This window comes from Cyprinodon tularosa, unplaced genomic scaffold, assembly GCF_016077235.1.
Source record: "Cyprinodon tularosa strain WSP-4 unplaced genomic scaffold, ASM1607723v1 ctg170, whole genome shotgun sequence".
In the NCBI taxonomy this organism is placed as follows: Eukaryota; Metazoa; Chordata; class Actinopteri; order Cyprinodontiformes; family Cyprinodontidae; genus Cyprinodon; species Cyprinodon tularosa.
The window spans coordinates 977392-993696 of NW_024038532.1; the positions used below are offsets into that span (position 1 = coordinate 977392).

The 16305-nt window shown below is 39.6% G+C and overlaps 1 protein-coding gene across 1 annotated transcript in view; it reads right to left on the reverse strand.

The window, feature by feature from the left end:
• cdh23 (cadherin-related 23) overlaps nucleotides 1–16305 on the reverse strand; it is a 240909-nt gene that overhangs the window by 184536 nt on the left and 40068 nt on the right. Inside the window, exons 5-8 of the mRNA XM_038281401.1 lie at nucleotides 8593–8657; nucleotides 6788–7025; nucleotides 2338–2443; nucleotides 515–642 (exon numbers count right to left, since the gene is read on the reverse strand). Coding sequence (XP_038137329.1) covers nucleotides 515–642; nucleotides 2338–2443; nucleotides 6788–7025; nucleotides 8593–8657 — 537 coding nt within the window. The remainder of the gene's footprint in view (nucleotides 1–514; nucleotides 643–2337; nucleotides 2444–6787; nucleotides 7026–8592; nucleotides 8658–16305) is intronic.

A 16305-nucleotide genomic window follows, 5' to 3' on the forward strand; every position in this document is an offset into this window, starting at 1 on the left:
CTCCTCTGCCGCTCAGCCTGAATCTCTGAACAGGTACAGACCTGCACTCATTCAACCTGCAAACATACCTGGATATCTGCTAACCACTCTGTCCTCCTCTGCAGAGAAACCAGTCGTGACCAGTCCTGAATCTGATAACCTCCTGACCTGTTAATTCAATAAACCTTTGAACTTTTTCTCCTGTTTCCGAGTGTTTCTGCATGTGGGTTAGGAACCTAAAACAAAACATGACAGCCTGGAACCCAACGCTATTTCTGACATTTTCAATTGAAAAAGCTTCCTGGATGGGAAGCGAAACATCTTTAAACTTGGAAACAAAGTCCAATGGATTGTTTCTTTTACTGTTTTGGAATAAAAAAATGCAACCCACAAAAAGTTAGAATTTTACTTTCGAGTCTAAATATATACAACCGCATCTCCCCTTAATTATTTGGTTAAAAATTCACACACAAATTTTCCTGGTGGAAAATTCAGCTGCAGGTCTTATTTCATTCAACTACAAGGTTGCACTTACTATAACTTCCACTGTGACGGGGACGGTGCTGTTAAGCGCTGGGTTTCCCCCATCTTTGGCCATCACTGTCAAATAGATCATCCCCTTGGGAACCATCTCATAGTCCAGAGGCCTGTTAACACTTATAACTGGGGCAGAAGGAGAAAAAGAGAAAAGTCATTCAAACCCGTTATTTCTTTTTAAAGATTTCATTACTCCTACTACACTTTACAACAAAGAAAAAAACAAACAAACTACTCCTTTGCTGCTTAAATTAAAGTTAAAACATTTTAGGTTGTTGTTCTTGTAAAACTTAAAGGAGAAGTCTGGTCCTATTCAGAATAGAAACTTCTGAAAGTACTTTAAATATACAATTATTACATACTGTTCAATAAATGATATGTGTTTTTAATTATAATGATGAAGATTCCCAGTCATCCAGGTCGTAGTCATTCCGTGAAAATTAAAAAAATATCTACTGGACTTAGTTTCTCCAGGAAGCTTTCTCAATTCAAATGTATATAACGACATTTGAATTGAGAGAGCTTCCTGGAGAGGGTGCGAAACGTCTTCAAATCTTGGAAACCAAGTCCAGTGGATATTTTTTTTAATTTTTACGGAGTGTTTTTAATTAAGAGTAATGTTCATTTGAATGTACTTTACAATAGGCAGCCATGTTTGTCAAAGAACACTACTGCCACCTACAGGTTTGTGACGTCATGGTGTGGTATCGGCTGTTGATCAAGTCCCAGTGATGTCAGAACATGCTATTATCCAAGTCACCTTTACAACATCCTTCTTCGAAATAGTGGCTATCCTCCCTCTTCAAGTTGAAAACCAACGATGAACCCGTCCATGGAGGTTCATGAACCCGAAAGTCTAAATAAGTCATTTTATTTTCACTTTTATACAATGTATTATAACATCCAGCTGCCATGCACGTGGGTATTGTCAGTTTCACTATAGCTCTGGTGAATTTCAATGGTGAAGTCCTCTGGAAATCTTCAATAATTGTTGTTGATTTCAAAAGTGTCTAGTAGTTTGCTGATGAAGTTTCTCATTCATCCAGGTCATAGTCATTCCGTAAAAATTTTAAAAATATATCCACTGGACTTGGTTTTCAAGATTTGAAGACGTTTCGCCACCTCTCCATGAAGCTTCCTGGAGAGGTGGCGAAACGTCCTCAAATCTTGAAAACCAATGGATATATCTTTTGAATTTTTACGGAATGTCTAGTAGTAGGTCCCATTGATTTTGCTTGTAGAGATAGAGAGAATGGCGCTAGGCTTACCGCACCGTGACATCACTGCTGGGAGATGTCAGAAAGGAGGTGTTACTATATTATCTATATCCCAGACCAGGGGTCACCAACGCGGTGCCCATGGGCACCAAGGTGCCCTCAAGGACCACATGGGGGGACCTCAGAGTCTTCTAAATAAAGAACAACCCACCAGTGGGCTAAGTTTGAAATTTTATTTTATTCTGTTGCTCTTCTTTTTAATCATTTATAGAGATTTCAAAATGACAATGTCTAAATAAACTTCGAAATTAACAGAAACAATAAAAATATGTTGATAAACAAAGATTAGGCTAACAGCTCATGGGTCAGTAATGGTCGCCCTTCCTACGTCTCGGTACCCTTGAAATGGCCCTCAGCCTTTAAAAGGTTGGTGACCTTTTTTTACTGATTTTCGCTAAATTCATGAAATCACATTTAACGTATTAGTTTTAGGTATAGATATTGATCCATTGATCTTTCTTTGCTGAACGGACTTTTCCTTTAAAGTGAAGTTAAAAATTAAAACCAGGTTGACCCAAAGAAAAGCTTGTAACGGTGACAGTACCTGCATAGCCCTCCACCATGATGATACGGAAGTAATCAGGGAAGACTGACGCTGAAATGATGGTATATGTCAGGAAGTTGTTGGGAGGAGAATCCTCATCGGTAGCCTGTAAATAAGCAGAAGTTTGGGGAAAAGTGGGGGCTCTTTTAACATATGTCTTAGTGAAAGTTCTTAAGTAAGACAACGAAGACAAGTTGTAACAAAGCAGATGTTTCTATGTGCATGTTTGAAATATAGTAAATATTTAAGTATGAGCATGTGTCTGCAGCCAGGAAGCTGTCAGTCACCAGTGACAGGTTATTGGATGGATTAAAGCTCATTCTGGCTATTAGTGGTGCAGACGTCAGTTCTGGATGAACACCAACTGAGCCACGACAAGCCAAGCAGGCAGAGGAAACATGAAACCGTTCGTTGAAGAACTAATCCACAACAGCTTCAACCGCGATGATGACACAATCTCATTATTGTTGATTTGGCAGGAAGTCTAAAACGAGTCATCTAGCTGTGAGGAGAGTCTACTGGGCCTTACTGGCATCATTAGAAGCTGGACAGGTTGTCAGAGACACTCATTTGTATCTGCACAACAGACTTATCTCCATGCTTTCATTTAATGCCAACATGTTGACTAAGCAATACCTTTCTTCCCCCACAAGTTCTTAAGCAGTGGCTTTCCTTTCCGGGCTGTCTTTCTAAATCAATTTTTAACAAATACTTCCCCACTAGACAGTTGTTTTCTACCTTAAGGGAAAATGAGTCGGGGGCAGCAAATCAAGAAGATGAGTGGAAAAAAAGGAAATGAATGAAAGCAGAACCTCTGCAGTAGGAGGCAAAAACCTCCAAGGCAAGAACCACAGAGCAGGAAATCCTCTCTTTGCTTTGTCTACTGAGAGCAGTTTTTGAACACTTGTGTGTAAAGCATCTAAGTTCCCGGGCAAACTTGCTGATACACACAATTGACTGTCTGGCTTCTGTTTTCCTCTTGGGCAACATATTAATATCACCGGCGTTCAGAATAATCAAACACAGCGAGCCAAGCGTTGAGACCAGTTCACGCAGTGCGCTGTACACCCGAGCAAGCCTCAAGGGTTGTTTTTCTTTGCAGGGTGCAATCAAAGCAAACGTTGAGCCATTAGTTACAATTGTGCCTGTGTAGCTCTGCCTTTTGTGGCATTGACTGATGGCCAACACGCCGAAGCTGACTGCTTTTTCTTTTCGGACACAATGCACATAAAACGCTTATAGAAGTTTAGAGTGAAACTGATGAAAACAAAAAGGAGCAGCGACGGAAGTTAAAAGACTAACTTTTTTAAACATTTACATGCGAACGTAATACATCACTTTGATTAATTGACCTTAAATATAAGGGTTGTTGAAGTTATTTGCAGGATCTGCATCTTTTAAAACATGATAGGAAAGGAGATTTGCTACTTAATCAGGTCTAATAAACCAGCAGCGTCTTTCTGTGCTGCAGCAATTTCCCAACGTTTTTAACAATGCAAGCAATAGGCTTTTTTTTTTTAGTGCTGGTTTATAGGCATAAAATTTTTTTCTGAAAATAGGCTATTTTGCAGGGGTCTTTATAATTTATTTTTTATCTTGGATCCTAAATTGATAGAGCAAAGACTCCATCCATCCATCCGTCCATCCATCTGCTGAGCTCCATCATTCTATGCCTGCCATTTTCCATATAAATCACTGAAGACAAACCTGATTTTTACGATGCCCTTGATAATAAATGTGCAAACATGTTTATACATCGGTGCTTTTTAATTTAATCTAGAGTTCTGCATAATGTATACAGTAAACGTGTAAAGCAGTTCTCTTTTATCATTAATTAGATAGAATAGTCCTAGATGACTGCAGAGACAAACTCTTCCATATAAAACATAAACTGGTTCTTAAAGAGCCTGTATTCTGTATATTTTTTGGAATATATTGTTAGGAATTATTAATTTAAGTATTTTTTATGACAGTTTTTGCTTAATATGCTAACTTCAAGAAACCAAAGTAGGACATTTAACATGATGGTATTAGTGCTGCCCTCCTCTGGTTCAGAGGAGAACTGCTTGTTCCAGAGTTGGGGAACTACTAACCTGACTCCGCCAGATGGATTTTCTCCGCATATCCATCTGGAAACCTTCCGTTGAAGTAATTTTGGGAAGGGGCGAAAATACTGGTTAGCTGATTGGCCTATGTTGGTGATAGCTGGGCCAAATAAACCAATCAGATCAACGAAGCATATGACATACTAACAGAGCGACGACGAAGAGGAGCCAATTGATAGATCAAACTCTAGCCGAAACCAGTCGGGAGGAGAGCAAAAACATCTTTTCCTCTGAGAAAAGCTTCCAGAGCAGGGTTTTGCTCTTCTTTCAGTGAAGAAATACTCTGTAATTCCGATAAAACTTGCTCGATAGCCACGCTAACGCTAGCTTCATCGGCTGAAGCCGCCATGTTCTTTAGAGTTAACTGTTGCGCTTCTCGTTGCGTCACACCTCAACCCGCCTCAAAGCCAACGCTGATTGGACGTTTGTTTGGTGAACTGCTCCAAATTTTCTTTAACGGAAAGTAGCCAGACTGATCTGCGAGTGAAACCTTGAAAGCTCGCGAGATCAGGATGGTTTCACGAGGCTAGTGAACTACATCCACATGGGAACAATCAAGCTTCTTTCCCACTAAAATTACTGGGTTTTTCGAACATGGTTGAACCCGCTCAGATAGATTTCGCTCGCTTCGTATTTGAGAAAAAAAAGCTGGGTTTGACCCCTGCTGCTAAGCTGCGTAACCCCTCTCCCCCCGCAGCTATGTGTTTTTTCATTCTTTTTTCCGTCCGAACCTTCCTCCCCAGTGCTGCTTCCTGTAGCGGAGTTGTTTCGGCTATTTATATCAGGAGCGACTGGCAGGGTGTGTTGATGTCTGTTTGTTGCGCTCAATGGTGTGACGTAAATTAGCAGGACGACCTGGGTCTGATGTTTATTCCTCCTGATAGGAGGCAAGGTGTTTGAAAGCAACCTTAACGCAGGTTGTTTGCAGTCCTTTGAACCAGGTTGACACGGATCAGTGAGCCATTCCCACTGCCATTAAAAGCCAATTGTTTTAGGTTTAAACAGGTTCTTTGTCCAGTGGACAAAAGAAAGAACGCTGACTGGACCGGACCTCAGTAGAGAGCCATGGACGCCCATCCTCAGTCTGGGGAGAGGGGCTTGTGGCTGGTAACAAACATCCCAAGTCTCCCGAAAGTTCTGGGAATCTCCTTGATATAGATAGTTGTTCACGGAAGCAAGTTGGATAAATTATCCCAGTTATTAGGCTGTGCGAGGTGGTGTTTTTTAATGCGAGGTGAGAGCGTGCAGGCAATACAAATAATTCGTGCATCATTACTTACTTCAATTGTGCAGGTACAACAAGAGAGGAAAAGGTTGCTTGTGAAACCTGTGCGTATCTGTCCAAAGTGATGCTCTGTTCAACCCGTGTTCCAGGTGACTGGTTGTCAGAGATTGTATCATTCAGTATTAGTTTCGGTCTCTGACATTCACCTAGTTACTACTTAAAGCTGTGCATCATGTGAAATAGGTAGAATCCCCATTGACTCATTTTTAAGCAGAATATACTAAAGTATGTCGTCCGTCTAGTGAAGAATGATGACGTGTGGATGCATGGGGCAATGTGCGGGCCGGTTGTCTTCGTCGGTGGCCGAGGATTGGGGTGTATGGGGGTCGACCGAAATTTTTAAAAACCCCCCTGGACATTTTTTAAGGTATGAAAAGTAGGACATGTCCGAGAAAAAGAGGACGTCTGGTCACCCTACTCTATCAACAATTTGATGTTTCAGTGAGTGAGTGCTTGTTGCTATGATGCGTCTTTGCTCAGCAGCTTCGTTCATTGTAAACCAACCAATCAGCGCACAGCTCATCTAAATACTAGCATACCATAAAAGGAAGAGGCTTTTAACCAGGCTGCATTAGGGCTCATAGAACAGCTAATATGCCATTTTCAGCCCAACCAATGTTACACACCCTGTTCAGAGACCTTAAGGACCAAATACCCTATAGAATCATTCTATGACAACTTTAATATTGTCATTAAAAGTTACATTGTTTTGTTATTCTCTTCTTTGCTGTTATTCTGTTCCACAAAATATATTGAATTGTATTTGATTGAGTAGTATTTCAGCTTGGAATGGGTTAAAACTAATCAGAAGTTTTTATGCAGCACTATAATACTTACATAAATGTCTGTTTTGGGTTAATATTTGAAACCAGCGATGAACACAGGTGCATGTTTACCAAACACTTTAGAGCTGCTATAAACAGAACAGTAATTAGAGAATAATTTGTTACCTCAGAAGGGGAGCGGCGTTCTTTCAGCCAAACATCCATGAAAACCAACTGGTATTTTATTTTATAAACTAGTCTGTAATTCGTTTGTAAGTCTGTTAACGATGACTTACCCTGATGCGTGTCACCGACTGCACCGCCTGCTCATTCTCTCGAAGGGAGCCCACGTACATATCTTTCTGAAAGAGCGGTGCGTTGTCGTTGACGTCCAGCACATTTACTCGGATCCTTCCCGTCGTTTCTTCCCCCCCACCATCTCTTGCCAGCACGGTAAGAGTGAAGCGACGCATTAACTCATAGTCGAGGCTGGCCTGTAGAATAACCCAGCCTGTTTCATCATCCAGTGAAAACCTACATGAAAAAACAACAGTCAAAATGAGAGAATAATCCCCGTCCTGCACATAGCTGAGAGTTATTTTATGGCACTTAGCTCAATATGGGACAGAATGTAATGATTAAACTCTAGCAGAGTTGCATCATTAAGCAACAAATAACTGGAAATATTTCTAAAATTAGAAATGTATTCAAATTTATTATGGATTAAAATATATTTGGTAAAAATATGCACATACACTGGAAAAAAAAATCTTAAATTAAGTGTATTTACCCTTAATTTGAGTAGGTAATTGAGATGGTTTGCCAATATAATGAGTATTTTTACTCTTAAAAAAAGATAATTAGATAATATGCACTTTAAATAAGACAATGGATTTGAGTTTTCTTATTTTAAGTGTAAATTGTCTTGTTCCATTGGCAAGATGTCTCTTTTACCTCCTCAATCCAAGAACAAATACACTTATTTTAAGAAAAAAATGACTTATCTAGATTTCTATTTTTTTCCAGTGTAAAAGGTATAGTGGAGGATTTTCTCAAATTTTTCCAAAGGCCCATCCTCTCCACAACCCTGTAGCCCAGCAGTGGGCAATTCCAGTTCCTGAGGGCCGGTATCCTGCAACTTCTAGATGTGACTCTGGTTCAACACACCTGAATTAAGTAATTAGATTATTGAGAGGACTGAAGGAACTGACTGCATACTGAGGAGGCAAGTCAGCCCTTTGATTCAGGTGTGTTGGACCAAGGATGGTTGTAAAAGTTGCAGGATACCGGCCCTCAGGAACTGGAATTGCCCACCCCTGCTGTAGCCGCTCCCCGGAGGGAACGCCTATTAAATGTGTGCAAGAGCACGTCTGAGCACATTTGTACTCGTGCACGCTCTGTTTAAAAGTTGCTGTTTGCATTGCTCATGCAAGCTTAATTTCCAAAAGAAGATTTGCAATTTTTCAATGTCAGACTCACCACTTGTAGGTCAAAATGGAAATGAGCACATAGGATGGCCTTACGTAAACATATCACCAGAATGATTGACAATTAGGAGGACCACTTATTTTGATGATCCATCAAGAAAAACAAGATTCTCCACTATACCTTTAAGACTCATAAATGCACATACATCCCTTGATTCCTAAATAAATGTTCTTTTGGAAAGGGGTAGAATTTTTTGTAGCCTTAAACTTCTGCTATAATTTGCAGAATTGGTTGGAGTTGGCTATAGATGGTCTACAAGTTGGGTTTACCGTTTTGCACATTTGTGAAGTATGACTGAAAAAAAGGTTTTATAAAGGTTCTAAGATGACAAACAGAAGCATAACCGTCATTAAACGTAGCAAAATAAAATGTATTGTTATCCAATAAAGCAAAAGAAAACATTTTGTGAATTTAAATGTTTGCTGTGATTAAATAAAATCTTTAAAGAACTAAGAGAACACGATGTGGTAATAATCACCAATTGTTTCTGAAGCTAAGCTGTTTGTCAGAAATAGTGTCTGTCAGTTAAACAGGTCCAAAACCTATCATTGCATTTTATTGCTGTACACTTTTATGGAGTATTTCATGTGTGTTAGAATGTGTTTTAGCTTACTGGTCTGGCTCGTCGCTAAAGTAGTAACGGACAATCCCAAACGGGCCTGCATCTCCATCTGTGGCCTGGAAGGAAAATATTAGAGGAAAAAATCATTAGATCCTGCAAAATATGCCTCCTTAAAAAAAAAAAAAAAATTATATTGTGGATTTTTATTGTGGTTAGGTAATTTATTGAGTATTGGACACAAATCTGGATCTTAATGTTAATGGCTCTACGTTGGCCATACCATGCCTCTACCTTTCTTATACCTCATCCAAAATACTTAGGTTATCCTGAGCAATTTTCTCCATTTGTGCTGCTATAGGCTTAAACTGCTGGAGGACATAGGGACCTCTTTTCAATACTTCATCTCTCTCCTCCCATTCTGCAGTATAACCTTTTCTTCGTACCTTTTTTCATCGTAGCAGCTTTATCTGGTTCTGTTCATGTGACACCATTTCGCAGAGAGGTGTCAGCTGTGCTGCTGCCATCAATGGCTTATTTTATAGATGTTGAAGGTATATACTAGCCTCATGAGACCATCCTGATCTCGCGAGCTTTCAAGGTTTCACTCGCAGATCAGTCCGGAGACTCTCCGTTGAAGAAAATTTGGAGCCGTTCACCAAACCAACGTCCAATCAGCGTTGGCTTTGAGGCGGGTTGAGGTGTGACGCAACGAGAAGCGCGACAGTTCAGTCTAAAGAACATGGCGGCTTCAGCCGATGAAACTAGCGTTAGCGTGGCTATCGAGCAAGTTTTATCGGAATTACAGAGTATTTCTTCACTGAAAGAAGAGCAAAACACTGCTCTGGAGGCTTTTCTCAGAGGAAAAGATGTTTTTGCTCTTCTCCCGACTGGTTTCGGCAAGAGTAGCCTGGCTTGTGGTTGTGTTTTCGTCCTCGCTCTGTTAGTACGTCATATGCTTCGTTGATCTGATTGGTTTATTTGGCCCGTCTATCACCAACATAGGCCAATCAGCTAACCAGTATTTTCGCCCCTTCCCAAAATTACTTCAACGGAAGGTTTCCAGATGGATATGCGGAGCAAATCCATCTGGGGGAGTCAGGTTAGGTATAAACATGATCTAGTTAAATTGTCTATGTAAAGTGCCCTGAGATGAAATGTGTTGTGAGTTGGCGCTATATAAATAAATTAAATTGAAACCGAATTTATTTAAATTAGGATGCATAAAAATGCAAAATTTTACAGAGAAAATAAAAGTATTCCAGTTCTGAAGATTTTGAAAGTGATCACATTGACCGATGCTGGATGAGGCTGTACATGGGCAATAAAAGGGTCATTCACCAAAGGTCTATATTTTATGATCAAAAGTCCCTCGTTTTATACCATTTTATTGGTGATAACTAAACAGAAAATAGTTTATTTACTTTTGATTGAACAAAAAATTAGCTGTTGGATTAGTGCAATATAGTAATGTCTGAAAAAATAACAAAAAATGAATGTCAATGTGATCAGTAGGCTGTGGCAGGCAGACACTATTATGTTTGAAAAACTATTTCTACCGAGCAAACTGTGCTGCTGCGTCCGGAAATGAAACCTGAAACTCCAAGAAGGAAACAATACATCAATTCTGCACCAAGCTACACTAAAGTTTCTTGGTCACAAGTAATCTAAGGTAAACAGAAAAAAAGGGACATCTGTTCCGTGTTCAAATTAGTCTAACTTTCAGCACACTGGAGAAAAATGGGTGCTGGCTTCAGTGAGCCAAGAACATGAAGTTCCATCTATGCTGCTACAATCGAAAGCTCCAGGAGCCTTTATTTAGGTTTGATATATTTCATTTAGGGAAAACATTACATTGGTTGATACATTCTTCTTTTCAGGACTAAAATTTCCAAGGCAGACGGTTGGATGGATAAACAAATATACTACCTAAAGATGGATAACTTATCTGGTAGAAAGATGGATGGATGGATGGATGGTGGATAAATGGATTATTCGTGGAGGGATGGCAAATGGATGGATGACAGATGGATGTATCGATGGATTATGGATGGATGGATGGATTATGCATGGCTGGATTAAAATTTCCAAGGCAGACGGTTGGATGGATAGACAAAACTACCGCATAGAAGATGGATAGCTTATCTGGTAGAAAGATACTGCGCAGAACCCTCAATCCATCCATCCATATTGAGCTGGATGGATGGATAGATGGATGAATGGATGGATGGATGAATTATGGATGGATGGATTGATAGATGGATGAATGGATGGATGGATGGATGGATGGATTATGGATAGATGGATGGATTATGGATGGATGGATGGATGGATTATGGATGGATTATGGATTATGGATGGATGGATGGATGGATGGATGGATGGATTATGGATGGATTATGGATAGATGGATGGATTATGGATGGATGGATGGATAGATTATGGATGGATTATGGATTATGGATGGATGGATGGATGGATGGATGGATTATGGATGGATGGATGGATGGATGGATTATGGATGGATGGATGGATGGATTATGGATGGATGGATTATGGATGGATGGATGGATGGATGAATGGATGGATGAATACAAAATCCTTTGGATGAGCAGAAAGACAAAGACAACCTATTGACTACTGGAAAGGTTACAAAACGATATGGAAATCCAACCACTGGCCTACAGCATCTTTATTTCCTCTCCCAATGTTTATCCGCTGGAAGCTACCAGAATTAAACCGTTTATAATCAGTTTAGGAATGACTTCCTGCCATCTCCTGTCTCTCCTGCTGGAAGTGTCCTAATTTCACCTCCTAAAAGGAAAAAATAAACACAGTTCAACCCTAAAATTTCAGCAGTGATGCTGATTGGATTGTGGTCATAAAATATTTCAATTACTCATAAGTGATGAAGCACACTTTTACTGTAAACATGGCCTGAAGCTAGTTGAATATTTCTTTAGTAAGCTAAATCTGTTTCTCATCAGGCTCTAAACCTGTAACCTAGAAAGTGACAAAGAACAGTATTTTATTTTTGTTCTGTGAAAGTCAAAATTAAGATGTGCATCAAATATTTATTTCCCTTTTTAAAGCATTCCATTTTAGTGGTGTTTGTTTACCTCTAGTGGCCTTTATTTAAGTTACAGACAGGAAACAGGATTATAGAAAGGAGGAAGACATGCGGCAAAGGTCACCAACCAGTGACCGCCGCATTGATGACCATGGCCTCTACACATGGGTCCTGCACTTAACCCCAAAACCGCCGCCACGCCCCAAACATGAAGCTTAAATCCCTTTCAACACTTCTACAGTTCTGTAAATGTCCTGACTGAGCCAGAAAAGTGCTTTACACACTGAATAACTTTGAGATTCAATAAAATTAACACAAGTTTAGCAACAAATTTAGAAACACGTGTTTTTGATAACTCAATTAAAGCTGACATGCTCCTGCCTTATTTCGGTTGTGCTATTCCTCTGCATACATTTGCGCCACTGTGAGTCTGCGCTGCTGTAGCTCTGAATAAAACTCATCTGTCATGAATGTCTTTTGCTCTGTTTCTTAAATTTCTCGCTCTAACAGCTGTCTGCCACTGTACGATAAAACATGAAAGCCTGGCTTCACTTTCTGGAGGTGTTGATTGGATTAAGTCTGATAGGAAAAGTGATATATTCTTACCACGAGACCAACCGCTGCCTTGAAAATGGCAACAACTGCCGTCGTGTTTTAAGAGATGAAAGAAAAAGAGCATGTAAAGAGCAACACTCAGGAACAGCGTACTTTTTAAAATGCCACATTAGCACAATTTGTCTGAAACAGAAACACTCCTGTTTATGGCACGCGTGTGCGCAGGGCCATGAGTGCTGATGGATCGCAGCAGGAGATGCCGTTGTAATAGAGTTTCACTTCGGTGGCTCCGGAGTCAGTTGAAGGGCCAAACTTGAACGTGTCTGTTGTCCCTTCTGTCAACCACCATACTGCTCACAGTGATTCAGTGGCGGCAGAGCGCACGCTGTGAGCTCGTGAATGGGAGTGGGTGAATGCTTTCCTTACATTTCTGTTTTAGGAAACATGTTGATTTATTACCTGCTATTTTTTAAGCACCACACCCATCCTTAGACATTTATAACATCTTCTAATAACTAGATTCTGCAAGATTTTTTATGTTTATGGTCTTTTTTTTCCCCTAGGATACTTATTCCTGTTACTGAATTTAGAATGATGACCTTATTGTTAATATGGTAAAAATAAAACAATAATAAAAAAATACTAAACTTATTTTTTTATGTTAAACTGTACATATATATATATATATATATGTACAGTAAAAAAAAAAAGTTTATTATTTTTTTATTATTTTTTATTATTGTTGTATTCGTACCATCTTAAAACAAAAGTCAGCATTCTAAAAAAAAGTAACATCTCTCCAGAAATATAAATTTAAATTTTTTTAATAAATTTTTTTCTTTATATTCTCTCTCTCTCTCTCTATATATATATATATATATATATATATATATTTGATATATTAGGGCTGAATTAATTAATTGGATTAATCCTTAATTGAAATTATTGATTAACCATTAACTGGTGTATAGACACTCTAAAACAGGGGTAAACAATTAATAATCAGCGGGGTCCGAATATAGAAAATCATCAACCAGTAAAGGTCCGGAGACATTTTTAATTATAATCTGATACTTTAAACATAATTTAACACTGAAATAAAATTAGGTTTTTATGCATCCATGTTATACACTTACGTTTTAAATAAGAAAATATTTAAAAAAAATAAAATGATTCCATTTTAAAATCTAAAATGTTTTTAAAGTAGCTAACAACAATTGTTCAGTTTGGTATAAGGACTATTTCTTGATTCCCATATTTTCTCAAACCCCTGAACTGACTGTTATTTTCTTTCTTTTTTCTGTCTTAATGTTGGCAGTAGGCTTTATGCTGCCCTGCAAGGCTTTAAACCTGGGTTTGAATGGAGACTAAGCCATTCTCAAGCACATGTCAAGGTGCTCATTTTGAGCCTGGATCCAGATTTATTTTTGATTCTGTTCATGGTGGAGAATCCTGCTTCACAGCAGCAGGTTGAGCCAAACATCCTCTAAATGTGCAGGGTCATCTTTGAGCACGCCATTTCACTTTTCTTTCACCAGTTCACCGCAGTTCTTCCAGCAGTCCACACTTTCTCTGCTCTCTTTTTCTCATGGTCTTCTCCTTCTTTCCCATCGCCCGGCTTGCCACAGGTTTGCCTGCTGTGTCTAAAAGTAGCAGCAGCAGCAACCCAGACTGACAGCTCATTGGCTCATTTGGATCACGTGCAGCCTGGAGCCGGACGCTCCCCAGGGCTTTACCGTATTAACAGGAGAAGATGCGCAAGTGAAACTGTACCGAATTTGTGGAAAAAAAGATATATAAATATATAAAAAAAAAGTTTTTAACTGTCAATATGCTCTATTCAGAACTTCACAAGTCAAAAAGTATTAGGTTCACCTGGTTTAATTCTGTATAAAATCTTCTTTAAGGAACCTTTCGCTATCTGATTATTATTCGTTTAATTGAAAAAATAATCTACAGATTAATAGATTATAAAAATAATCATCAGTTGCAGCCAGAATATATATATATATATATATATATATATATATACACACACACAACAAATCGAGCTATGGACAGGCTGCACAAATAAGTTAAAATACCTTTTAAATTTTGATGACCTTGGAAAATTCAGGAAAGCTGTCCCCATTTTAAAATTTGACGTTTTTAATAACGTCTCCCTTTTTTCTTGCCTTTTCCTGCATCAAAGCTATTCCTGCAGCTCCACTGTCTCTTCCCTGCTCTACATATCTCCTTTAACACACCCTCGACCCTAAATGCCTGCCTCCGTCTGCTGCTCCCAGGTGACTGACAGGTCCATAAGTGCTCCAATGATAGCGGCAGGAGCGTTAATGTGACAGTCGTCGCAGCGGTGACAGCAGCTGGGTTCAGTCTGGGAGCCGCTGCTGCCTCTACAGCCCAGCCCCTCACACTGCAACAGCAAACAGGGACCAACAGAAAAGGATTGAAGAGAGAAAAATGATAGCCATCACCCATCCCTCCTCCCTCTTCAATCATTCGCCGACCCGCTCACTTTCTCTCAACAAACAATCACCATGACAGCGTCTTTGCCAGCGGCTTGCCAAAGACTTTCAACTTCAGACACAGAGGGCCTTCATTCAGACGGATGGCTGAGTTGGGTATGTGCAGGGATTTCCCGTCACTTCCCACGACGGCCCTGAGTCCAGGACACCAGGGTATTATGCATTTGCCCCCTGTCACCATGGCAGCTTAAAATATTTATAGTGTGGAAGTTTGAGGTAATGGTAAAGTTTAAGAGGTGAAGTGAATGAAAAAAGAGTTTAAGGAGAAAGTTTAATGAGAAAAGGAAAGATGTGGATATTGAAGCTATTCTTAATGGTGCTTATGATCACCACTATGGGATCTAGAGAATAATGTAGGCTCAGATAAAAAGAGAAGTAAAGATAATGTTCATATTTTACTCTCATAAACACTGACAATACAATCAGTGCAGAGAATACATATTATAAAACGGTACACTAAAGATCATTTTCAAATATAAAAAAAAAAAATTCTGATGTTCTGGGCTTTTATTGTGGGACAGACACATTGTCACCAGCTCAGCTCCCAAAACACCAAATAAGGGTTTGAATTGACCACTTCATCCCCAGCCAGCAGCAGCTCCTTAGCTCCGGTTCCATATGATGAGGGACACATGATAACTTGTTCCCAAATACTTCATTCCTGTCACAGAATGTTGTTCCAGTTCACTCCAAGATATCAAAGCTGACCAAGACCAGGTGCGCTGGAAGCTGTTTCAAGCGAGGGGGTCTGATGGCTGGGTTGGAAAACACGTCATCAGGTTGAGGGCTGTGGCTGACGTTTTTAACGCAATATTGTAGGCCTACATTTGTGGGGAAAAAACTGCCATTTAAAATGCATCGGAACAAAGCATGAAAATTTTAAACTTTATTTCTTCTCTTTTTCCCTAGTAACTATTTTTACTTTTCTTTACAGTTTTACTCGGAAAAAAAAGTCAGAAATACGTTTCTGCTGCCTATTGCTAGCCATGCCTAAACGAATGTGAGGTGGCGGAAGCACTTCCTGGGGAGTAGCCTAGTTTTTTTATGAAATATTAAAATAATGAATCATTAGTTTATATCTTATACACAGCCCATCATTTTAATCCAGTATCAAACACATTCTTTTAAAAAATAAATACATAAATAATTTCATGTTTTTAAGTTCAATATTATGTTACTCCACACCCCCCCACCATGGGGGGCTGATGCTATGACGAGGGAGGCTGCAGCCCCCGCAGCACCCCCCTCCCCGTGCCCCTGACCAAGACTAACCTGACTTCTGTTGAAGTAATTTTGGGTAGGGGCGAAAATACTGGTTTGCTGATTGGCCTATGTTGGTGATAGACGGGCCAAATAAACCAATCAGATCAACGAAGCATATGACGTACTAACAGAGCGACGATGAAAACACAACCAAAAGCCAGGCTACTCTTGCCGAAACCAGTCGGGAGAAGAGCAAAAACATCTTTTCCTCTGAGAAAAGCCTCCAGAGCAGTGTTTTGCTCTTCTTTCAGTGAAGAAATACTCTGTAATTCCGATAAAACTTGCTCGATAGCCACGCTAACGCTAGTTTAATCGGCTGAAGCCGCCATGTTCTTTAGACTGAACTGTCGCGCT